This window comes from Aotus nancymaae, unplaced genomic scaffold (genome assembly GCF_030222135.1).
Source record: "Aotus nancymaae isolate 86718 unplaced genomic scaffold, 86718_ANA_hifiasm-v0.15.2.pri h1tg000079l, whole genome shotgun sequence".
NCBI lineage: Eukaryota > Metazoa > Chordata > Mammalia > Primates > Aotidae > Aotus > Aotus nancymaae.
The window spans coordinates 9,773,263-9,800,667 of NW_026988494.1; the positions used below are offsets into that span (position 1 = coordinate 9,773,263).

A 27,405-nucleotide genomic window follows, 5' to 3' on the forward strand; every position below is an offset into this window, starting at 1 on the left:
AACACAAATTACCAAATGAGGAATGAAACAGGGGATTATCACTACAGACACTGTGGGCACCAAACATCTAATAAAAAGAAACTAAAAACAATTCTATGCACAAATTTGACAACTTAGATGAAATTTACCAATTCCTTGAAAGACATAAATAACTAAGACTAACATAAGAAGAAATAAATACCCCAATTAGTTTTATAACTATTTAAAATTGAATCAGTAATAATAATATAATAAAAATATTAGGCCCAAATGGTTTCACTAGTGAATTCTACCAAATATTTAAGGAGAAATACAGTTGGTCCTATGTATCTGTGGATTTTGCATTTATGAACTATAGATTTAAAATAATAAAAATAAAAAATATAGTATAACGAAACTACTTATACAGCATTGACTCTGTGTTGGTTATTATAACTAATCTAAAGATGATTTAAAGCATATGGGAGGATGTGTTTCTATAGGTTATACTATGTAATTTTTTATAAGGCATTTGAACTTCTGCATCTTCAGAGGGTCCTGGAACCTGTACCCCTGAGGACACCTAGGGCCGAATGTATTATGAACACATTACAGTCTCTTCCAGAAAACAGAAGGAAAACTAACTCATTCTATAAGACCAGGATTATCCTAATTTTAAAAAACTAGATAAAAATATTATAAGTAAAGAAAAGTACAGAACAGTATCTCCTATGACAGAAATGTCCCACATCTTGACTGCATCCATGTCAATATCCTGGCTGTGATGTTATACTACAGTTCTGCAAGGTGTTACCACTTGGGGAAACTAGGAAAATGGTACAAGGAACTTCTTTTTATTATTTCTTATAATTGCATGGGAAGTTACAATTATGTCAAAATAAAAGTTTAATAAAAATCTTAAAGAATAGAGCTAGTAACCATTACAATGAAAAAGCATTAATGAATTCTAACGTCATGTGTACTATTTTAAGAAAGAAAATATTAACAGTAATTTATTATAATAAATTTTAAAGAACTATTTAAAATACCAATGTGGTTGTAGCTGAAGTTCAAATCCAAATTGCAATACAAATGCTACAGAGTTGTTATAATTTACTAGGGAAAATGACAGCTTCTCTCAGGGTATACACTAACAAGTTACCATGCTTCACAAACATGTCACTTTTGGTAAGTTAAAAGATCATGCTGGTTTTAATGAGGTAAGCCTAATGGCTTTCATTACACAAAAAGATTCACTGTACTTGAAGTACTAGAGTGCTGAGATTATCTAAACAAAGTTAGTTTCTTTTTTTTTTTTTATGTTGAGACGGAGTCTCTTGCTCTGCCACCCAGGCTGGAGTGCAGTGGCACGATCTCGGCTCACTTCAACTTCTGCCTCTTTGAGTAGGAAAAAAAGGGGGGGAAAGGATTTCAGATACATTTTGCTGACTTACGAAGCCAGTCTTAGCAAGATCACACCAGACACACACCTCAATACTGCCTAGTGGCCTGAGCCCCAGCTGATTCCTTACAGAGAGGCTGGAGGCTACCCTCAATCACAGATTTGGATTTCTTGAAAAGTGTAATGAATCCAGGTTAAAGCTAATTTATTCTTGAGACACCTAAATGCAAATATATCCTCCTTCCCCATTCCCTTACCCCTAAATCTGCTAGGAAACTACTAGGATCAACTATCTTAGCAACCCTGTGACCATCTAAACTCATTTACTTTACATACCCATCATCCTTGGTCCTGTCAATGATAAATATTCCTTTGGTCATCTATCCTTTTCCAAACTCTCGGTCTCAATCTGCTATTACCTCTTTTTTTGACTCAACTTTCTACTACTCCCTCTATCCTGTCCACTGTGCTCCAGAGAATCTCCTTTACATGATTAACAAAGACCCTACTTTCTAGCCCTCTTCAACGAACATTCCCTTTGTCAACCTTTAACTTAAATGTGGCTCTCCCATAATACCATACGCAGTGCAGCCTTTTAAAAAAGGAAAGCTCGGTTGCGATCCAAGATGGCCGCTTAGGAGGAAGTCGGGATTGCAGCTCCGAGAGAAGGCGCAGAGGGTGAGTGGACGCCGCATTTCCAGACGGATTTTTACTGCCCACAGACCAGGAGATTCACAGCAGGAGAAGACCCACGGGTCGCCAGCACCGCTGGTTTGAGTGGCGTGGCCACTCAGCCTATGCCCTGGGGCGGGGGGCAGTGGCTTCTTATGCATAGCGAGAGAGACAGAGTTCCCTCCGAGCCAGCAAGGGGAGCTGAAGCAGGGAGCCAAGCCAGGAGACCCCGGGCAAGGGAGCGCCACGAATCTCAGAGCCGCTGCTTCGGCTGAGGCAGCGGCACACAGGGCAGCGGATTTTAACTGCCCACAGACCAGGAGATTCACAGGCGGAGAAGCTCCATGGGTTCCCAGCTCCACTGGTTGGACCAGAGCAGCCGCTTGGCCTGCACCGGGGGCGGGGAGCAGCGGCTCCTTGAGCAAAGTGAACGAGACTGTGTCCCCTCTGGGCCAGCAAGGGGAGCTGTGGCAAGGAGGCAAGTCAAGAGATTACTGGGCAAAGAGGGCCCCTCTGGAAACAGGGCTGAACCCGGGATGGTCAAGCTCTGTGGGGGAGGGGCGTCCTCCATCGGGAAACACCCTGCAGTTCCCGGGGCAATTTTCCGTAACCAAGACAACCCACCACTACAGAGACTCCGTCACTACAGGGGCGGGCCAGCATAGCGGAAGCAGTTCTAACTACACCCACAGGACTGCAGGGAAGCTCACACGGAAGCTGGGCGGAGCCCAAAACAGCTCAGCGAAGCCTCTGCAGGCTGAGTGTGACTAGACTGCCACCTTGTGGGCAGGGAAAACGGTAGCAACACAGCTGAAAAACATAAAGCGCTAACCCCCTGGGCCAGAACACCTGGGGAGAAGAAAAGGGGGTTTATGAGTTCAGCTGCTGCAGACTTAAAATTACCAAAATCAGAAAGACAGCAACTACAAAGTCAATAGGCGGATAAATCCACAAAGATGGGAAGAAACCAGCACAAAAAGGATGAAAACACCCAAAACCAGAACACCTCTCCCCCTACAAGGCAGCATAACGCCTCACCAGCACGGGAACAAGACTGGACGGAGAATGAATGTGATGAAATGACAGAATCAGCTTTCAGAAAATGGATAATAAGAAACTTCTGTGAGCTAAAAGAACATGTTCTAACCCAATGCAAAGAAACTAAGAACCTTGAAAAAAGACTTGATGAAATGCTAACGAGAATGGACAACTTAGAGAGGAATATGAGTGAATTGATGGAGCAGAAAAACACAACACGAGAACTTCATGAAGCATGCACAAGTTTCAACAGCAGAATTGACCAAGCAGAAGAAAGGATATCAGAAGTTGAAGATCAACTCAATGAAATAAAACGAGAAGGGAAGATTAGAGAAAACAAGGTAAAAAGGAATGAACAGAGTCAACAAGAAATATGGGAATACGTGAAAAGACCTAATCTACGTTTGATAGGTGTACCTGAATGTGACGAAGAGAATGCATCCAAGCTGGAAAATACTCTTCAGGATATTATCCAGGAAAACTTCCCCAACCTAGCAAGGCAGGCCAATATTCAAGTCCAGGAAATACAGAGAACACCACAAAGATATTCCTCAAGAAGAGCAACCCCAAGGCACATAATCGTCAGATTCACCAGTGTTGAAATGAAAGAGAAATGCTAAGGGCAGCCAGAGAGAAAGGTCGGGTTACCCACAAAGGGAAACCCATCAGACTCACAGCAGATCTCTCAGCAGAAACCCTACAGGCCAGAAGAGAGTGGGGGCCAATATTCAACATCCTTAAAGAAAAGAACTTTCAACCCAGAATTTCATATCCAGCCAAACTAAGCTTCATAAGTGAAGGAAAAATAAAATCCTTTGTGAACAAGCAAGTACTCACAGATTTCATCACCACCAGACCAGCTTTACAAGAGCTCCTGAAGGAGACACTACACATAGAAAAAAACAACCAGCACCAGCCACTCCAAAAACGCACGAAATGGTAAACAGCAGCAACACAATGAAGAATCTGCATCAACCAATGGGAAAAACAGCCAGCTAGCATCAAAATGACAGGAGCAAACTCACACATAACAATATTAACCCTAAATGTAAATGGACTAAATGCCCCAATCAAAAGACACAGACTGGCAAACTGGATAAAAAGCCAAAACCCATCAGTGTGCTGTATCCAGGAAACCCACCTCACATGCAAGGATACACAAAGGCTCAAAATAAAGGGATGGAGGAAGATTTACCAAGCAAATGGAGAGCAAAAAAAAGCAGGAGTTGCAATTCTCATCTCTGATAAAATAGACTTTAAAGCAACAAAGATCAAAAGAGACAAAGAAGGACATTACATAATGGTAAAAGGATCAATGCAACAAGAAGAGCTAACGATCCTAAATATATATGCACCTAATACAGGAGCACCCAGATACATAAGGCAAGTTCTTAAAGACTTGAAAAGAGACTTAGACTCCCACACATTATTAGTAGGAGACTTCAACACACCATTGTCAATATTAGACAGATCAACGAGACAGAAAATTAATAAGGATATCCAGGACTTGAACTCAGACCTGGAACAAGCAAACCTAATAGACATTTACAGAACTCTCCAGCCCAAATCCATAGAATATACATTCTTCTCAGCACCACATCACACCTACTCTAAAATTGACCACATAATTGGAAGTAAATCACTCCTCAGCAAATGTAAAGAACGGAAACCATAACAAACAGTCTCTCGGACCACAGTGCAATCAAGTTAGAACTCAGAATTCAGAAGCCAACCCAGAATCGGACAGCCTCATGGAAATTGAACAACTTTCTCCTGAATGTTGACTGGATAAACACTGAAATGAAGGCAGAAATAAAGATGTTCTTCGAAACCAACGAGAACGAAGATACCACATACCAGAATCTCTGGGACACATTTAAAGCAGTCTCTAGAGGAAAATATATAGCAGTAAGTGCCCACATGAGAAGAAAGGAGAGAACTAAAATTGACACCCTATCATCAAAATTGAAAGAGCTAGAGGAGCAAGATCAAAAAAACTCAAAACCTAGCAGAAGACAAGAAACAACTAAGATCAAAGCAGAATTGAAGGAGATAGAGACATGAAAAACACTACAAAAAATCAATAAATCCAGGAGCTGGTTTTTTGAAAAGACCAACAAAATAGACAGACCACTAGCCAAACTAATAAAAAAGAAAAGAGAGAATAACCAAATAGATGCAATAAAAAATGATAAAGGGGATATCACCACAGATGCCACAGAAATTCAAACCATCATCAGAGATTATTACAAACAACTCTATGCACATAAATTAGAAAACCTGGAAGAAATGGATAAATTCCTGGACAGTAGCCTTCTCCCATGCCTAAACCAGGAAGAAGTCGAAACCCTGAATAGACCAATAACAAGGTCTGAAGTCAAGGCAGCAATTAAGAGCCTATCACCCAGAAAAAGCCCAGGCCCAGATGGTTTCACAGCCGAATTCTACCAGACATACAAAGAGGAACTGGTACCATTCCTACTGAAACTATTCCAAATAATCCAAAAAGAGGGCATCCTTCCCAAATCATTGTATGAGACCAACATCATCCTAATACCAAAACCCGGCAGAGACTCAATAAGAAAAGAAAACTACAGGCCAATATCCATGATGAACATAGATGCAAAAATCTTCAATAAAATACTGGCAAGCCGATTACAATAACACATCAAAAAGCTTATCCACCATGATCAAGTAGGATTCATCCCGGGGATGCAAGGCTGGTTCAATATACGCAAGTCTATAAATGTAATTCACCACATAAACAGAACCAAAAACAAAAACCACATGATTATCTCAATTGATGCAGAGAAGGCCTTCGACAAAATTCAACAGCCCTTTATGCTAAAAACTCTCAATAAACTAGGTATCGACGGAACGTATCTCAAAATAATAAAAGCTATTTACGACAAACCGACAGCCAATATCATACTGAATGGGCAAAAACTGGAAGCATTCCCTTTGAAATCTGGCACTAGACAAGGATGCCCTCTCTCACCACTCCTATTCAATATAGTACTGGAAGTTCTAGCCAGAGCAATCAGGCAAGAAAAAGAAATAAAGGGTATTCGATTAGAAAAGGAGGAAGTCAAAGTGTCTCTATTTGCAGACGACATGATTGTATATCTAGAAGACCCTATCACCTCAGCCCAAAATCTCCTGAAACTGATAAGCAACTTCAGCAAAGTCTCAGGATACAAAATCAATGTGCAAAAATCACAAGCATTCCTATACACCAATAACAGATTTAAAGAGAGCCAAATCAAGAACGAACTGCCATTCACAATTGCTACAAAGAGAATAAAATACCTAGGAATACAACTAACAAGGAACATAAAGGACCTCTTCAAGGAGAACTACAAATCACTGCTCAACGAAATAAGAGAGGATACAAACAGATGGAGAAACATTCCATGTTCATGGTTAGGAAGAATTAATATCGTGAAAATGGCCATACCGCCCAAAGTAATTTACAGATTCAACGCTATCCCCATCAAGCTACCAATGACCTTCCTCACAGAACTGGAAAAAACCACCTTAAACTTCATATGGAACCAAAAGAGAGCCCGCATAGCCAAGTCAATTCTAAGCAAAAAGAACAAAGTGGGAGGCATCACACTACCGGACATCAAACTCTACTACAAGGCTACAGTAATCAAAACAGCATGGTACTGGTACCAAAACAGAGATATAGACCAATGGAACAGAACAAAGGCGTCGGAGGCGACACAACATATCTACAACCACCTGATCTTTGACAAACCTGAAAAAAACAAGCAATGGGGAAAGGATTCCCTGTTCAATAAGTGGTGTTGGGAAAACTGGCTAGCCATATGCAGAAAGCAGAAACTGGACCCCTTCCTGACACCTTACACTAAAATTGACTCCAGATGGATTAAAGACTTAAACATAAGACGTAACACCATAAAAACACTAGAAGGAAACCTAGGCAAAACCATTCAGGACATAGGCGTAGGCAAGGACTTTATGACCAAAACACCAAAAGCATTGGCAACAAAAGCCAAAATAGACAAATGGGACCTAATCAAACTCCACAGCTTTTGCACGGCAAAAGAAACAGTCAATAGAGTGAATCGGCAACCAACACAATGGGAAAAAATCTTTGCAGCCTACCTGTCTGACAAAGGGCTGATATCCAGAATTTACAATGAACTAAAAAAGATTTACAAGAAAAAAACAAACAAGCCCATTCAAAAATGGGCGAAGGATATGAACAGATACTTTACAAAAGAAGACATACATGAGGCCAACAAACATATGAAAAAATGCTCATCATCACTGGTCATTAGAGAAATGCAAATCAAAACTACATTGAGATACCATCTCACGCCAGTTAGAATGGCAATCATTAAAAAATCTGGAGAAAACAGATGCTGGAGAGGATGTGGAGAAATAGGAACACTTTTACACTGTTGGTGGGAGTGTAAATTAGTTCAACCACTGTGGAAAACAGTGTGGCGATTCCTCAAGGACCTAGAAATAGAAATTCCATTTGACCCAGCAATCCCATTACTGGGCATGTATCCAAAGGATTATAAATCGTTCTACTATAAGGACACATGCACACGAATGTTCACTGCAGCACAGTTTACAATAGCAAAGACCTGGAACCAGCCCAAATGCCCATCGATGACAGACTGGACAGGAAAAATGTGGCACATAAACACCATGGAATATTATGCAGCCATTAAAAACGAGGAATTCACATCCTTCGTAGGGACATGGATGAACCTGGAAACCATCATTCTCAGCAAACTGACACAAGAACACAAAATCAAACACCACATGTTCTCACTCATAGGCGGGTGTTGAACAAGGAGAACACATGGACACAGGGAGGGGAGCACTATACACGGGGGTCTGTTGGGGGGAGGGGGGATAGTGGGGGGGGTGGGGAGTTGGGGAGGGATAGCATAGGGAGAAATGCCAGATATAGGTGAAGGGGAGGGAGGCAGCAAATCATACTGCCACGTATGCACCTATGCAACAACCTTGCATGTTTTTCACATGTACCCCAAAACCTAAAATGCAATAAAAAAATAAAATAAAATTAAATTAAATTAAAAAAAAAGGAAAGCTCCTCATTTTCCAAACCTTCTTTACTTCAAAGTCAAGAACATAAGTATCAACCATGTCCATGGATGCTAATACTGAATGTGAAGCAAAATTCCAATAAAATTGATTAAACGACTCTAAATTCACAAGGAAGAATAAAGACTAAAAACAACCTACCTAAATGTTAAACACTAGGGAATTTACACAGAAAACTAAAATATACTCATAGAAGGGTCTATGAAATTGTTATAAACTGAGGTTGCAGAAAAACACCTAATGCCTTAGGGAACACTCATATAACTAAATTTTAAAAATAAATATTATTAAGCAGTTTATAACATATTAGGATGATTGAGTGTGGGATACTCATGGGAGAAAAGGTTATAAATAAAGTACACCAAAATGTTATCTCATAAGAGAAAAGGTTATAATTTTGTAATTATACAAATGATTTTTGGTGTACTTTATTTATAACCTTTTGTGTGTATAATTACAAATGATTTTTCTTTTTCATGCTTTTCCTGTTTCTGTCAATTTCCCAATGAATGTATTTCTTTTATAATCAGAAAAAAGGCCAAAAGTATGTTACTTTTAAAAAGGTATACTCAAAACACACAAAACTGCTCTTCAATAACATTTACATAGACTGTTTTTGACTTTTCATACCCTTGTTTAAAAAAAAGAAAATGAACAAAAAACCTAAATATCTCCAAGTCTTTCATTTTATTGCCCAGAACTTCAGTCATTAGCAGAAAAAGAAAAGAAAACTCTCAAGATTTCTTCTAAGCCTATCTTTCACTTTACACAATAATTCAGCAAAGAATCTTATGAGTCTATCTAAGTAAGTGTTCTCATTTAAATACCCAAGTGTACTATCCAAAACCAATGGCTATATGCAAGGGTTTCTTAATTGCAAAATTAAGGGTACTATGTTGCTTTGTATAGCTTTATTAAAAAAAACATGCATTCTTTATGTATAAGAGGGTATTAGTCACATATTTTTAAATGTTCTATAAAAAGAGACTATCAGGCAGGCAGATCATCTAAGGTCAGGACTTCGAGACCAGCCTGGCCAACAGGGTGAAACCCTGTTTCTACTAAAAATACAAAAATTAGCCAGACATGGTGGCACATGCCTGTAGTCTCAGCTACCTGGGAGGCTGAGGCAGGAGAATCACTTGAACCCAGGAGGCGGAGGTTGCTGTGAGTTGAGATCATGCTACTGCACTGCAGCCTGGGCGACAGAACAAAACTCTATCTCCAAAAAAAAAAGAGGGGGGAGACTGTCACTTTATTAATTGCCTTTAAGGAAGACACAAAAAAACTTGCACATAGTTTAGGCTAATGCACAAAAATGGTAACATAAAAAGATGAAATATTGGGAAGAGATTTTCAGCAAGTAAATTCCTAAAGAGATACTTAAGAATGAAATTTTTACTCTCAAGGTAAGTAATGGTACTACAATTGCATCTGGCATAAAAATAAAGAATTGACATGTTACTCAGAATGATCTCTAATAACTCTAAGGCATTCCTTTCAAAAGATGCTCTTTTTTAAAAAAAAATTAATGTTTAATCTTTTAAAGTTAGCTTGGGAAATAATTCTTTCACCATAATTACATTGGAAAGAATTGCATTTTAGAGAACCTGTATGGGCAGAAAAATATTTTGGAATACATTTCACCTAAGTGTTATTTCACTGTATTATATAACATGAATGTAGAAATAGAACTGGTTTATATTTCAACAAAATTAACCATATTACTAGACTTTTCCTTTTAAAGCATATCTGAAAAGCTGTGCATCATTTCCAAAAAAGTAGATGTTCTTGAAAAGAACAATTAACAAAATCAGTATTATGACCAAGAATTTTGTATCTTCCTAAGCAAAGTACAGTGTTAGATGGCTTTCAAATCAATTTTAATAGATGTGACATCTGTCCTCCAGGAATCTTCTGTCTCCAAGAATGATTGTTCCAAAGCTCCTTCCGAAACTAACAACATCCAATATAATCGCCCCTGAAATTCATTACAAATTAGGAGATAATTTCTTGTTAATAACGTATATTAAATTTTGCCTTTTAAAAAAGTGCAAGTAGATCTAAAAGGGTTGTTGCATTAAATACATCTAACAAATGGACAAAGCAGGTGTTGAGAGCTGGAGAGAAGAAAAGGTCAAAGGGAGGACATTTAGATAGAGAGAGAGTCTTGCTCAGCATTTATAACCTACCCCTATTCCTATGTACTATATTTCTCCTTTGGTAAGAGACCACTCTAAAGCTTCTATCATTGCCCAGGGCTTTGTTAAGAGACTGAAAGGCTGTAGAATCTAAGCAGGCCTGAGGCTATGTATTTTCGTTTCATTATTTAAAATTTTACATTTATACTTAAATTTCTTATCTACACTAATTTAAGTAGGTTTATTATTTTAGTGCATATTACTTTCATTCAGCAACTAAATACACTAATCTTTCATTGATAAAAATCATGTTACCCTGAGCAACAATTATATTAATTTTAGCACAGTGCAAAGTTGTCTTTCTATGCAGAGTAATTAAGCAGAATTCTATGTTTTCAAAGCTTTCTGTACATAAACATTTTCCATTCCCCTCTGTATTTTTGCTAAATTTTCACACCGTAGACTCTAAACTTAAACAAGAACAAAATTTATTTTCTTCAAACATGGGCAAATTTAAAAGGTAGTTAAAAGTCATTTACTTTCACATAACCTAAAACAATACTGTTAGCACTGCAGTGACAGAGGCTCATTACAAAGGTCAGTTAAGTAAAAGAGGGCAAAGGCAGCAGGACTCAGATGCTAAGAATAAAAACAAAAATAGATCCAATGCAGCATTTTGAGAATGAAGATCAATGAAAACGCTTAGAGCAGTATTTTCTATATTGTTATGAGAGCTCTTTCCCATTTTAGCATTTCTTCTTTGAAAAGTAATTTTTGGCATTTGCTTTAAGAAAACTAATACTTAAGCCACAAATTTGCATTATCTGAAGTAAAAAGATAATAAATGCCTCAGTTAAAAATAACTCAGCTATCATGGTAAAAGTGAAAACACATGATTAAAGTATAAATGGGGTGGCAAGGGAGAGGCAGCGGCATATTTTATTTAACTATCGATCCAAGAAATAAGGCAGCAGGTTGTCTTTCCAATCAAAACTACTTTTATAGTAATATAAATGCCCTTGCTTGCTCAACAGTAAAGGTCTTAAACAACTGAGAGGATAAGGTACAGAAAAATTATGATATAAATCATAAAAATGACTAAAATATGAGTAAAAAGATGTTGATTTAATGCCATCATTCTAAGTAGACCAACAATCTTACTGCTTATGCTTATGACAGCATAGCAATTAATGAGACAGATATCAAATCAATAACAAAGTAGTAGATAATGGCATATATATTTGCTTAGCTTCATCAGTGAAAACAAAAATTCAGCATATCAAGATTTTATAAAATCAAGTAAGGAGTTACACAGATAAAATCATTCCGTAGCTCTTGGTGTTCTTACCTGTAAGGACAGCTTTTGCTGAAGGATCTGCCAGGTCCAGGGCTGATTTCCCATCAGTGTTCCGAATGTTTGGATCAGCTCCGTGCTGCAGCAGCACTGTGCAGGGAAAGCAGAAACAGTATTTTACCTCGGGGATACAGAGATTATTTACTGGTAAGTGTCGTCTTGGCATGGTGTAGGCATAAACATACATTGCACAATTTTTTTCTTTCAAGAAAAAAAAAAGAAAGAAAAAGAAAAAAAAGCACTGCAGCAAAGGAGCCTCTCTAGAGTAAAATGAAGTTGGCAACTTATGGTACAGTATTATCACATGACTTAACATCATAAACATGAAACTAGAAAAATCTTGCAATGCCCAGTTTTGGTTTGCCTCCTTCAAGCAGCAGTATGGGAAGCTATGTGCTCACTGGCTCACACTGTGAAATATGCTAACTGTGAACCTGCCCTTTCTTTACTACCACTGTGGCTGCTTGGTGCTGTTGTTGCTGCTTTATTGCTGAATTTCCAAACGCTTCCTCTCCTCGGAATAGTTATAATACAGTGCAAGCCTTTTAGTGGCTCACCACTTACACATGAAACTCACCATAACATACTGGCTTGCTTCCAAGAAGTTAACAGACATAGTAATACGTGCAACCCTGGTCCCCTGCAGTGGAACTGCAAAAAGGAACTGCCTCCTATACTCATTCTTTCCATCAAAAATGTTTAGAAACAGAAACTCAATCACTATAATATATCCCAAGGCATGAATGTAATGCCTGCCATATTGGGTAAAAAGTAGCTACTGGGAATTCTTAAATATGGAGGTTCCTACAAAAGAGAAAATCACTGTTTAAGTAAAATCCAGATATATTAATCCAAAATATTTATCAGCCATGTCTGGTATGTGGTGTGTATATGTAGGGAGGGTGGAGAGGACAGGAGAGGAGGAGACTGTTGCTGTAATACTACCCAAACAATGATTAAATAAATCAATGTATTAAAAAGTTGTTCCAGTAAGTAAAATTTAATTACAAGTTATGAGCCACTACTGTTTATAAGTCCCAAATTTTCATTCATTTCATTCACTCATGACAATTCCATGCTAAAGTACATACATTCTTTAGGAATATTTGGAAGGTAATACATGTTACTAAGCAATAAGTCCTTCTGTTTACAAAGCTCTTCCTTTTCCTTTAATGCATTAGCCATAAAATCAATGGCTTTGGTATAATGGACAAACAACAGCCTTATCCAGAACCAGGACACAGCTGTTAGGAAGGTGAGCCTGTGCATCTCATGCACTACAACTTGGGCAGTGTCAGACTTGGGACAATAAAAACTAGCTATAGCCTGAGAAGATACAGTGAGATCTTACAAAGACTTTCTGTATTATTTCATATGAGAATGCAAAAAATGAACATAATTATTTTCCAGATGTTTATACGCTGATTCAAGAGTCAACAGAATAAAACAGCACTGAATAAATAAAACCACAATATCAAAACCACAATATCAAACTGTAGTTACGCTTTCAACATAATGGATACAGCTACTGTAACAATATTTTTTTTTTAATTCCAGGAAGAAATTCCAATGTGAAGATTTGGCTTATAAAGGGTCTTTATCATAAAGCAGACTCAAGTATCAAATGCAAGTTGATAACTACCTCTATCTTTATTTAGTTGCTGAGTGCTCACGTGCAAAGGGGAAGAAAACAACAGAAATAAAGCTACCATGAAAAGCAGAGTTTAACTGCATACTTCAGGAACTTCAGAACCTGCTTTAAACAAGAAGTAAAGGAATATTTTCATCCGAGTTTGAAAATTATATGACGGGAGCTTTCATTTCGTAGTTTTAAATGAGTGGTAGAAGTAAAATAGTGAAAGTCTGATGGTTTCTTAACTTGAATAGATGTTTTCTAAATATGTCTGAGCCATGCCTATCTCTTTAATTAGACCTGAATACAGACACATCCACAGCAAAGTAATGTAGCAAAAGGAAAGAAGCAGCTGAATTTTCTGAACCATATGCTGATAACAAAATTCATGTTAGAAAATATTTAACCATATTTAATTTATCACATATGAATTAAAATTTTAAAATTCAGTAAAGACTTTTAGGAGAAAAGTCTTATCTAGCTACCCCCTCATTAGATCAGCAGGGGTCTAAACTTATCCAACTTTCATAAAATGTCACAAGATTGCCACGAAGACTGAATTAGAACATAAAGTGGTACGCAAAGATGCTGGGCAGGGAGCCTGACAATCCCCATCAGCTCACCATAATGTTTAAAGCACAGTTTAAAACGCAGATCTTGTTTGTACTCTCAACTCTACTGGTGGTGACTAATTCCATGCTTTGTTCTAGGGCAGGGATCAGCTAACTTTTTCTGTAACAGGCCTGACAGTAAATATTTTAGTCTTTATGGACCATTTGGTATCTGTTTCAACTATAGTTGACCCTTAAATAACACAAGTTTGAACTGCACGGGTCCACTTATAGGTAGATTTTTTGTCAATAAAAGTTACACTGAGTGTGCCTGTCTCTGCCACTCCTGAGACAGCAAGAACAAACTCCTCATCTTCCTCCTCAGCCCACTCAACGTGAAGACAATGAGGATGAAGATCTTTATGAAGATCCACTTCCACGTAATGATTAGTAAATACATTTTCTCTTCCTTGTGATTTTCTTAAAAATGTTTTCTTTTCTTTAGCTTGCTGTCCTGTAAAAATATATAATACATCATATAAAATATGTGTTATTGTTGACTGTTTATGTTATCAGTAAGGATTCTGGTCAATAGTAGGCTATTAGTTTTGTGGGAGTCAGAGTTATATTTGAGTTTTCAATTGCGTGTTGTTCAACGGTCCTAACCCCTGCATTCTTCAAGGGTCCACATCCCTGCCTCTACCCTACCATTATATAGGGCGAAAGCAGCCACAGACAATATTTAAATGAATGAGCATGGCTGCATTCCAGTAAAACGTTACTTAAGGACTTTGAAACTTCAATCTTATATAATTTACAAAATATTATTATTCTTTTGTTTTTTTAAAAAAGTATAAAAACAATTCTTAGCTGGCAAGCCATAGAGAAATAAGAGATAGGCTGGGTTTGGCCTACGGACCATATTTGCTGACCCCTGACCTTGGGCAGTGCTATAAATGTGGTCTATGCTATACAAAGACATATTATACAAAGTTCCATTCCCAGAAATGTTTATAATCCATCTACATTAGATAAGCATAGAAACTGAAGGTATTTAGAACTATGTCTGTCATTTTAAAATTACCTTCTCTAGTACTTCATTTTATTTATATTTTACAAAATTATTGGTCTGTCATTGGGGGGAGAAAGAAAACCCAGTTCTCTACCACAGACAATTTGAGAAGCACTGAGTCAGGTCACACAAGAAATTCTCTGGACCTCAGTTCTCAGGATCAGGAGTTTTAAAATAAAGGATCTAAACTTGATAAGCTGATCTCTATCTATTTTGGGAGAGGTCTCAAATCTCTGATGCCTTTAAAATTATAGCCAAAGACTTGAAGCATTAAGATCTAAAATCTTCAAAAAATAAAAATAAAAACTAGCTGCTTCAAATATAATCTCCTCTTCTCCCACTCTCTGGATCAAAATTAAAAAAACAATAATAGAAAGGTTTTCATTTATCTTAACTCTTTAAAAAGAACAAACAAAACTAAAAGTGGAGACCAGGAGCACTGAGAGTTGTCATACACATACTTACATGTCCCATACTATAATATTCCCCAAGCAATTTCCCAAATAGACTTTCATTCTAAAAACCCTTCAAATCTCTGGTCCTTCACACTGTTCTCTATGGGGATTTGTAAGGGACTATTTTCTAGCACCAGAAGAACAGCACAAATATGAGGCAAAGTTAACAACAGCTTTCAAGAATGCCACACTGAAAGTGGTGGCATCTAAGACTCAATTCTGGATGCTTCAAAATTTGTTTTCAACATTCAGAGCCATCAAAGACAATAAGAAAATGTGACTATTAATACAAAATAAAATTAGAAATTCATCTTGTAAAATCAATATGCATTGATAGCACACTAATACACAATAGATTTTTCTTAAAAAGCAGCACACTGCTTGATGATACAGTGTCATATTATTTTTTTAAAGTAGCACAAATATCTCAAATAAAGTTCCCAAGATACACAAACAATGTACAACATAAGTTTTGAAAGTAAAAGAAGGAAACTAAAATATGAGTAACATTCAGTATGCAAATTCAAGGGTACTATGGCCATTCAAATGGCCCCCATACTAACTTTAACCACTGGGACATTATCAAACCTCAAATGCCAAAAGGTGGATAATTTCTAATTGTTTTACTGATGCATCTCAGCTCTATCTCCTTTTGAGGTAAGAGGGGTGGAGAAAATGTAGCAGATGGCATAACAAGACAGTTAAAACTAAGATAGGGTCACAAATTCAAATGCCATTTTCAAACGAGCTACAAAAAGAAGGACACATGATTTTCTCATTTCTGGTGCAGGCATTCAGTCACCATGAGCCAAATTCAGCATGAATTACTTTAGCTATGTTGTTTCATTTCATCCTTCAAAACTATTAAAGTTAAGCATTTGTATCATTGTAATTATTGCAAATAAAAAGAAAATGTTTCTATATTTATATAAAGACTCATTCTGTTTAATTCCTAGAAAACTACAAAGTGCTATTATAATAAATTGTGTTTAATTGCAGGCATTCTCAACTGATTTTAAAAGACAGAAGACATAGAAACCACGTGAATTTTCCAAGTTAAACTTTTGCAAGCCTTTTAGAGTAAATTATCAAAACATGTTTTAGTAAGTTTTTACTTTAAATGACAAAAATTATACTATTAAAATATTATAGCTTCTGTTTGTTATGTGAATCTAGAGCTACATCAAGAGTGTAAAATTGTTCATCACAATGCATACTCAAGTAATTTAAAAAGTTATATTTATGTTAAAATGTTTTCCAATATTTATAAGCATCAAACTCTTAGTACAGAGACATATATTTATTAGATTGAGTTTCAACACATGAGCTTTAAGAGACAAACTATTTTTATAAACCAAAGCATATGATAGATCCTTGTGTTTATACACATTCAAAAAATTTCTTCTACATAAGCATGTATATTAAAATGGTATAACATTACATAATAGCATAAGTTATACCATTATATTTTGCAGTATATATTATATAGTATACAATATACTATAGTATATATTACACAGTAATAATACAGTATATATTTATATATTATAATTTTTTAAAAACTCATTTTTTTTAACCAAAATATACTTTATTTATTACAGCATAAAAGTAGTCAGGCTAATGTATTTTGTGTCTCAAATTATGTGAAGTTGATTTAACACTAACAGTGAATATGAAAATTCAAATAACCAGTGCTATCCTATATAACATGGCTTACTGAATTTAAATTAGAATTTAAATGACACAATTTTCTGTTTTCAGTAATGGCAGAGTAGCTTATTTAAATCATCCCTTAGGCTATAAACAATGAACAGAACTAGATTCAAAACAAAAACAAAAACATAATCTAAAATCATCTATGAGCTAACAAGACAGTTAAAGAATTACCAGCTGAAAGCTGAAGAGCAAAGGAAATCCAGAGGGTAAACATGTATGGAAGCTGTCATTGCTCTGAAGGCAATTATTGATCAAGAAAATAAAATCTGTTCTTTCAATGTCTCATGGGATAAGGAGAAGAGCAATAAAAGCCCAGGACCCCCCAAAATAAAGAGTATAATGAGACTGTTCCCCACACAATAAAGGTGATACCTCAGGATGAGGATAAAATGAATGTGAACTGGTCCTGGTACAGAATTATAGCTCTGGTTGGAAACTTCGGGTATCTAGGATGTCTTAAGCCTTGAATTTGATTTAAAGTGGCCCCAGATTGGCAGTAAATCCTATAAATAAATGGTTGGTAAAATGTTCAGTGCATAGCCAAGATAATGAAGCACATAAATAATCTAAAATGCAAAAGCTACAACTAGCAGAAATAGACAACTCAAGAACAGACCCATAAAAACTTCAGATACCAGAGGTACAAGACACAAAAAGAACCATGCTGACTATGTTTAATAAAAGACAAGCTGAAAGATCTAAAGAAGAAGAGGCTATAAGAAATAATAAGGCAAATTTATAAAAGAATTAAACAACTTTTAAAAATAAAAACAACAAAAATTTTAAATGAAACTTTAGTTTACAGCATAATGGAGTAACTGCCATCAGACTAGTTTCTTTCTCTGACATAAACAATTATGAAATTGGACAAAATAGATGAAGCAACTAATTGCAGGCAGTAGCCAACTGCAATTGTAAACTGTGATCCCTGAAAGAAGAGAAACTCACAAGATGGATACCATAATCATTGCCTAACACAATTTGCCAACCATATAAACACAACTAGAGTCAAAGCAGAACATGGTGGTTACACTGAACTGAGAAGACAGAAATCCAAACTCATAGCAGAACTGGCTGGAATCTGCAGGGTGGAAAACTGAATAAAAGGGATCTGTGCAGAGAACAGGCCCCAGATGTCTGTGAAGGAGTCCCCAGGGATCACAAGTGCAGGACAAAACCCCTGAGGCTTATTAGGCAGTAGCTACTACAAGTGAGAGCACAATGGAGTCAGCAGAAATTGCAAGGTGCTAGAGAAAAAGCAGTGCTGACAGAAATTGGAATTCTGGCCTTGACAAAGTAAAGAGAACCTAAAACCACCTTGTTAACACACCTGACGCACCTTAGCGCCAGTGTTAGTTATGAATAAGCACCATGACCTAGAGCAGAGAGCTAGGGGTCTAAAAAGTCAAAACTATTTTTATAATAACATTAAGATATTATTCTCTTGTTTCATTATATTAACATTTGCACTGATGGTGCAAAAGCAGTAGAGGATAAAACTGCTGATAACACAAGCTGAGCATGGTGGCTCATGCCTATAGTCCCAGCACTTTGGGAGGTTGAGGTGGAAGAATTGCTTGAGCCTAGGAGTTTAAGACCACAGCCTGGGCAACATAGGGAGACCTTGGTCTTTTCAAACAGTAAAAAAATTAGCCAGGTATGGTGGCGCGCACCTGTGGTCCCAGCCACTCGTGAGGTTGAAACTGAAATGGGAGAATCGCTTGAGCCTCAGGAGGTGAAGGCTACAGTAAGTCATGATGGCACTACTGTGCTCCAACTTGGATGACAATGTAGAAACCCTGTCTTACAAAACTAAAATAACACAAATCAAGGCAGTGTCATCAAAATCTATTAGTGATCGCTACATTCTTCACTATAAAACAAATATACAGGTAAAAAAAAAAGGAGGGTTTCACATTAGAATGCCCCTGATGAAGCAGTAAAATTACTGTATTTTATTAAATATTGACCCTTAGATAAATATTTTTTAAAATATTCTTTGCAAAGAATTAGAAAGTACATATACAGGGCTTCAAATTCAGACTTCTCTGCTGACGTGGATATAAAATAACAAATGTAATTATCTTATATAGTAAAATAAAACATGTTAACAAGTTAGGCCTCACTTAGGAAATCAGTATTTTTGATACAACAACTGGAAATCATGACAAAATTGTACATAGGTACACAGGCAAAGATGCTCTCGAAGTGCAAGGCAACCAATGTCTGTTGAATGTACTAAACTGGGTGAGCTGTCCTGTGTATTATGTTTAACAGCACCACTTACTTCTACCTACTGGATGCCAGTAACACTCCCCAACTGGGACAACCAAACATGTCTCTATACATAGCTAAATATGCCCTCTAAGGGACAAAACTGTCCCTGCTTGAGGACATCTACTCCTTAGGTTCCTGTGGACCCACCCTTACCTCCTCATACACATGCAAGGCAGAATACATGAAGGTCTATGCTTCTTCCGACCCTCTGAACACTTATATGTTGGGTTACTGCATTATATTTCATTTGAAGAAAGATTTCTGTGGTTTCTAAACATAAGAAATAAATAAAGCAGTAAAGTAAAACTGTAAATAAGTAGAAAAGATAATAGTAGTAGTAAATAGTAAAAACGATCTCTAAGTATCCTTCTAAATTTAAGGTGTTATGGTCTATAAATATATCTTTGAGTATTGACTTTATCAAATAGGGCTTTTTTATTACAAAGCATAGAAAACTACTTCAGCTATCTTAATAAGAAAATTTATTAATGAACAGAGGTATTCCATTGAATGCAAAGGCAAAAACATGTCTCAAAATTTACGTGTTGCTGTCTGACCCTGTCTCCCATACATTACCTTCAGATACAAATACATACATTTGTATTATCTCAATCTTAATTACAAATTATCATGAAAGAGAATTTCATCCAGCTTGGCTCAACATCTGGTCCTGGACTTAAAAAGTTTGGCCAAGGAACTAGAAGAGGCAATACAAACAATGGTGATGGGAAAAGAGGCATTGGTTCTGGGTGAAGAGTACTTGCAGACACCTCAATGAGTAGCTACTGCAATAACACATGTTAAATTCAAAGTTCATGATTTTAAAATATGTAAAAAGACTTACATGTACAAAAGGGTTCACAAAAGGGATAAAAAACTACTTCAGCTACCTTAACAACATGAAAATTTAGTGTTATATCTGACAGTGAAATAAACGGGACTTCCACTTTCTATTTTATACATTTCTACACTGTTTTAATATTTATTACATATATGTATTATTTTTATAATGAAATACTTATCCTCAGACAAAAATGATCTTTATGCATGCTGTTTAATATGTATGCAAAACAGTGTTTTTAAAAAGCTCTTGCTTAAAGAAATTATAACTAATAAAGAAAGAAAAATTGGATAGTTCTTCCTATCAAATAACTATCATTAAATATGATAACAGCATTGGATAAGACAAATGTAAAATAAATCTATTAATTTAGATTCTGTAATAATGCTGAGTTTAGAAACAAGCTGAGTAAGATAGTGATTATCTATTTTTTAAAACTCCAGGATTTTAGTCATATTTTCATATATGAAAATCTTTGCCTTTCATATAAAAGTGAACCAAAATTCAGAATTCTATCAACATCTGGGACTAGCATACTAGGAACAAATGACTTAATTTCACCCCGGTGAACCATGTGCCTCATTACATGTAACTTTTTTTCCACGTACCTCAGTGGGAAAAAATTAAAAAACTGAGTTTCTTTTTGTAAAAAAAAAAAGTTTAGCCAGGTGCAGTGGCTCATGCCTGTAATCCTACCACTTTGGGAGGCCAAGACCATCGGATCGCTTGAACCCAGAAGTTCAAGACCAGCCTGAGCAACATGGCAAGACGTGTCTCTACAAAAAATACAAAAATTAGCTGAGCGTGGTGGTGTGTGCCTGTACTCCCAGCCACTCAGGAGGCTGAAGTGGGAAGATCATCTGAGTCAAGGAGGTCAAGGCTGCAGTGAGCATGATCACGCCACTGGACTCCAGCCTGACTGACAGAGTGAGGCCCCATCTTAACAAAACCCACAATTTTTAGTAAAAATAAAAATTTTTTAAATTTCAGAAAAATAAAGTTTTGTATTAGGTCTGCAATGGCAATATGCCATAGTGAGGGTTAAGAACACAGCTGTAGTTCCGAGACTGGATTCTGGGACCAGACTGCACAGGTTAGAATCCCAGTTCTGCTGCCATCATTTCTGGGACCCTAACAACTCCTCTATCTCTCTGAGCTTCCCTTTCCTTGCCTGTAAATCAGGAGACAATAGTAGAGTACCTACCTCATATGGCTGTTAGGACAAAACAAGCCTAAGCACATAATTTTTAAAGAGATATTAAAAGCTATTTAATTACCAACTCAAAAATTAGTCCATGTGAATAAAATTACTGAGTTTCACATGGGAGAGTTCCTCTATATGTGATTTAATGAGTTAAACACATCTCCTTCAATCTTTATGGACAAACTTTGGCATGGAATTTTATAATAATAAAAGAATCTTCCAATTCAATTTTGCTTCTATTGTCAAATTTTCTTATAAATATAGAAAATCGAGATTATTTTTAAAAAGGCACATCACATCTGCAGTAACTTAGGTATAGATTATTCTGCTATACATGTATATATATAGCAGATTTTTATATCCCAGATCAATTTTATCATTTTTGCAATGAACAAAGTTAATCCAGGATACAATACATTTATAAAATCAGAATTATCTGATTTATAACAATTTATTACAAGATAAGTCAGACACTGGAATAAATATAAGATTGACTATAACAAAGCATCTTTCTTTCTACCTGGAAACTTTAGAGTATAGTGACTAAAAGTTCTGGCCCAGGAATCAGATAAACCACAGTTTTAGAATACCGTTCAATCCTTAGTAACTGTCTGACCTTGGGCAAGTTACTTCACCACTGCCAATCTTAATTTCCTCTTTCATAAAACACTACCTAACACAGTGAATTGCTGTTACAGTTAAATGTGACAATATATATAAACACAGCTTGGTTCTTGGCATATAACAAGAACTCAATGAACACCCTCTCGTATCCTAATCTGGATTCTTTCATCTATCTTTCAAAAATAGATACACAGAAAAAGAAGATCTGTTGGATTGAAACAAAGATAAGCTGATAATAGCCCTAGGAACAATAAATTCATTTGTGCCACACCAAACTGCTATATTATGCTTCCTTTTATTTAGGGGTAGATAACTTTTTCTAAACTTGACTGGATTCAGCTAAATGAAATGCCCATAAGGAATAAAGTAGGTATCTCTACAATCTGACGAGATAAATTTATAATGGGATCATAAAACTTTCGTAACCCTAAAGGACAATGACCACATGTAAAAGGTGCTTCCCAATCTGTTTATGAGGGAGAAGAAGGGACAAACACCAGAAACACTTCACCTGGCTTTGTGAATCCTTCCCTAAATTGCTAACTCTACCTCCTCTCTCTCAAGGCCTAGAGGACTTACTAGTATTCCAGATAAATTTCTTATGTGTGTAAAACATTAATTCATATATATATATATTTTTTTAGACAAGGTCTTTCTCTGTGGTGCAGGCTGGAGTCCAGTGGCATAATGTGATCTCAGCTCACTGCAACCTCTGCATCTCTGGCTCAGGTGATCCTCCCACCTCAGCCTCCCCAGTAGCTGGGACTACAGGCGTGTACCACCATGCCCAGCTAATTTTTATATTTTTAGTAAAGATGGAGTTTCTCCATGTTGCCCAGCCTGGCAATTAACATTTTTAATATCACTATTTATAAGGTTTAAAGTTAGATATTTTAAAACATCCTCCCTCCCAAGGAAAACAGGATTAAACCTGTACTGTAATAGTAATAATCTGATTCTGCTTTGAATTTTAGTCCCCTAAGAAAGTATATCATTACTATGATTTTCCTATGTTTCTGACAACTGATCCAACAGACTGAAACGCCAATATTCTGTTCTACTTTAAATCTGAAGGACACAAAGAATATAACTTAAAGAATTTTCATTCCTTGGGAAAGTTACATTATTTAGTTACAAGCAAATAATTTTTTAAAAAAAGTTTTTCTTGGTTAAATTATTTAGTTAAAAGCAAATAATTAAAAAAATAAACCAAGTTTTGTGATTCTATGGGATTTGACACATCCTAATATCAATTGTTCTGAATAACAGTATTGAATCACATATTTTACTTCCTACCTCAACTTTTCCCCCACGTTGAGGAAAAGACTGCCTTTTTCTTTTAACATAATTCCTCATCTGCCCTTTTCCTTGTCTCATTCCTAGTGGGTTAAATTTTCAGAAACAGCAACTATGACGTCCCTTGGCTCAAAAGAAAGCTATTTACCCATGAGTAATCTGCTTTAAAAAATATTAATCATTGTTCACACCCCTTCAATTTTATCAGGATTTAATACACTTCATATTTGGTTATAGTAAACCACAATACCCCTGGCTATTATTTGTAGGGAAAATGTTTAAGTTACATTAACGATTCTCCATAATCCTATATGCAATATATCCACTGACTGGTTTAAAAGATTTTAAACTACAATGGGGAAAAAAGAGCTTCATGTCTGACCAAATCACAGTTCGAGTTTACAAAATTACAAAGGATACTAAACAGAGAATGTAACACAAATTCACACTGATGGTAACAAAGAGCAATGCCAGTCCTTCACTTAGCTTTGACTGAGTGTCCACTTTGTGTCAGAATACAAACACGGTCTTGTGTGGCAACCTTACTGTTGCCAAACAAGAAAAAAGCAAGTAGAAAGAAACAACTATTTACTGGGGCTCTACTTGTTTTCGCTATATTCTTTCATTTAACTTCCCCTAACAATTTTATGCAGTAGAGCCGACGTCCATTTTATAATTGAGAAACTGAAGCTCAAAGCAAATGTGTAAAATCAGTTTGTATGTGATTAACTCAATTCATACTTCATTCTAAAGCTAAGCACTTGTTTACTATCTTATCATTCCACACAAATGAAAGCTAAAATACCCCAGAACTACAACTCTTTATGTGTATGATATATTCTTAAATGAAGTTCACTACATGAAGAGAACCTTCAGTTCTCAATCAAGAAAACATTTCCATTAGAACAACTTTCTATCAGCTCTACAGACTGTGGTAACAACTGATTACCTAACATTTTACCAGTGAACAATTTTCTCCTTCTTCACTGGTAAAATGGTAGGCAATCTGAATCATCTGCCTCATAAATAGGACACAAATATTAGTGACACTGCTTGGCTAAGCACTTTGAGATGCCTCAAAGGAAAACCGTTTACGATATTACATATCAACTATCCACAACAGTTTTTGATAAATTTACCACCATCACTTTATTTTTTCTTCTCCCTCCCTACCTCTACTCCTCAACTCCTAGGAGGGGCTATTCATGGGTTTAATCTGTAAGTTAACATGAAAAAAGTTTGACTAACCTTTTTAGAAAATCCATTATAACCAAAAGTTAATGCATGATCAGAATCAACATTCAACTGTGCATCCTAATGAAGAATAAGCAGTTACTAGACAAATGGCAGATAATCTAAACATAGTTTGCATATGACTACAAAATGTGTTTGATATTTGTATATGAATATTGAAGTGTCTGACATACTGCAAATTCATATTACTTTAAAATAAGAATCTCAAGCTATCACCTAATCAAAAAGTAGAAAATTACTCAGCTTCCTTATCCATTAACACAGACTAATACAAAAAAAGTCAGACAGAACCAAGCCATCTTCCTGTGAATTGCTTTATCACTTCATATACGTTTCTTGAGTATAAAATTAGACATCAGTGACAGACAATAAGAATGAGGTATGAAAGTGAACAAGATTATTGTTAGTTCCTACCACAAAGAACTAACAATCTACCAATGCAGAACATGTTTACCTGATTCAGTTTAAGAAACTGGCACCAATCCTGTGCCATTCCAAGTTCCAGGATATTAACTTCATCAAAGGACAAGTAAGCATGGAAGTGGTCAAATAATTTTTTTAACTAAAGCAGAGTTTGTAAAAGGAAAGGAAACATACCTTTCTAAATAGCAGACATACAAAATGAAGTTATAAGGAAATTACTAGATAGATGTTACTTTAGCAGTGAGTTAACTTGATTTAAATGTGTTGTATTAGAAAGCAAACATACTCAGTGGACAGAGAACTACTCTACTTCTAGATGCCAACAAGAACTAGAAGCTTACACTATACTAGAACTATAAAGACCAGTCTTTGAGTCTTTAATGTGTTTGCATTTCCTGTTTCCTAATACTGGGAATATGAAAAGCTATGAGAATTCTACTAAAGCCAGTAAGATGAAGAAATAGTTAAAAGAACATCTCTGAGTCTTTTGATCCTCAAATAGCAGATAATGTTCACAATGATAACAGAACACATTTAAAAAAACACAAACCAATAAAACATTTAAGTACTGAGAATTAATAAGTCTTCATCTGTGTTAAGATTTCAGGCAACAAGCTATTAAAAATGGCCTATTTCCCTCAATTTTGGAAACATACTTGCAAATAGTAGGGGCAAACAATGTCATCTCAGAAATTTTAGATAATTATTTTCTAATTAGTGAAAGTCCACCTGGCTTTTACTGTTAAATCTTAAAATGAGTCACATAACATATTCAATTTTTCATATGGAATAGCTGATTATTTCATTTTAATCTTTAAAAATGTATCCTAAGCGAATTGTTAGAAAGCACTTGAGCAGTAACCCTCAGACCAAAAACTGCTTTTCTGAATTTCCACAATGTAATTAAAACAATAATGTTATTTCTCTATACACTGCTTTTGACTTAAGAATAACTGTCAAGGAGAAATCTTATTATTCCAGTGCTGGTGAAACACCAAATACTTTTGCTATTTTAACTGATAAATTAGACTTCACCAAACTTAAAAACCTTTGCCTGTACAAAGATACCATTAAGAAAATGAAAAGCAAAGCAAAGATTGGGAGATAGCATTCACGATACACACATACCACAAAGACCCATTGTTACAGCACAAAAAGAATTCTCACAAATCAGTAACAGCAAAAAATAAAAATAAAACCAAAGATAGTCAAAAGACACGAACACTTCAAAAAATATACATGAATGACCACTGTACATGAAAATATTCTTAACATGCTCAGCCATCAGGGAAATCCAGCTTCTTTTACAGTCCAATATGCACTTATCATCCCACCCAGCAATCCCACTCTTAGGGATCCAACCAAGAGAAATGAAAAAATACGTCCATACGAAGACATACATTAAGCATTGTAACAGCTACAAACTGCAAACAAGGGGAAGCAACCACCAAATGTGCTACATCCATACAATGAAACACCATACCACAACAAAAAGGAACTACCAATATGTACATATAATACAAACTAACAAACGTTTAGCCAAATGGACCTGGCGGGGAAAGAAGACAATTCAAGTAACTAGAACTCACACATGAAAGGCAGTAAATTGCTACTAAGCTTACAGAAATAAAAGATTTTAAAGGAATATTATGAACAACTGAATGAGAAAATTGGATGGCCACATGCAAAGGCATGAAGTTGGACACTTTCTCTCACATAATATCCAAATATCAATTCCAAATGCATCAGACCTAAATACATTTAAGTTACCACTCCTAGATGAAAACAGAGTTAAATCATGACCTAGGGTTTGGCAATGGATTCTCAGATAGGATATCAAAGCACAGGCAATGAAAGGAAAAACAGACTTTTTGATGTTTACCATTAATCAAGTGACCAAAATGTAAAACTTTTGTGCTTCAAAGAACAATATTAAGAAAGTGAAAAGACAACACATAGAATGGGAGGAAATATTTGCAAATCACTCATCTAGTAAGAAACTTTCATCTTTTATAACTCAATAATGAAAAGACAGCCAATTTAATAATGGACAAAGATATAAATAGACATTTCCCCCAAAAAATACATACAAATGGCAAACATGCATGTGAAAAGATGCTCAACATCATTAGTCATCAGCCAAATGTAATTAAAACCACACTGTGGTTCTGGCACAGAGCAAGCATTTTACTCAGAGCAGGCACAGAGGTATAATATGCCAGGGATATGATGCAAAGTAAGGCAGAGAAGGTTCCTGTGTTCAGGCACCAAGTTGGGAAGAGTACACAAATGGCAAACAAACAAGTAAGTGTAATATTAAACAAGGATATAATTCCAGGTAATAAGTCCTATGGTGTAAAATAAAACATGATAAAAGAGTAA

The 27,405-nt window shown here is 36.0% G+C and overlaps 1 protein-coding gene across 1 annotated transcript in view; it reads right to left on the minus strand.

Moving 5' to 3' along the window:
- The window catches only part of TNKS (tankyrase), a 208,814-nt gene that overhangs the window by 148,157 nt on the left and 33,252 nt on the right, over positions 1–27,405 (minus strand). Inside the window, exon 3 of the mRNA XM_012468767.3 lies at positions 11,672–11,767. Coding sequence (XP_012324190.1) covers positions 11,672–11,767 — 96 coding nt within the window. The remainder of the gene's footprint in view (positions 1–11,671; positions 11,768–27,405) is intronic.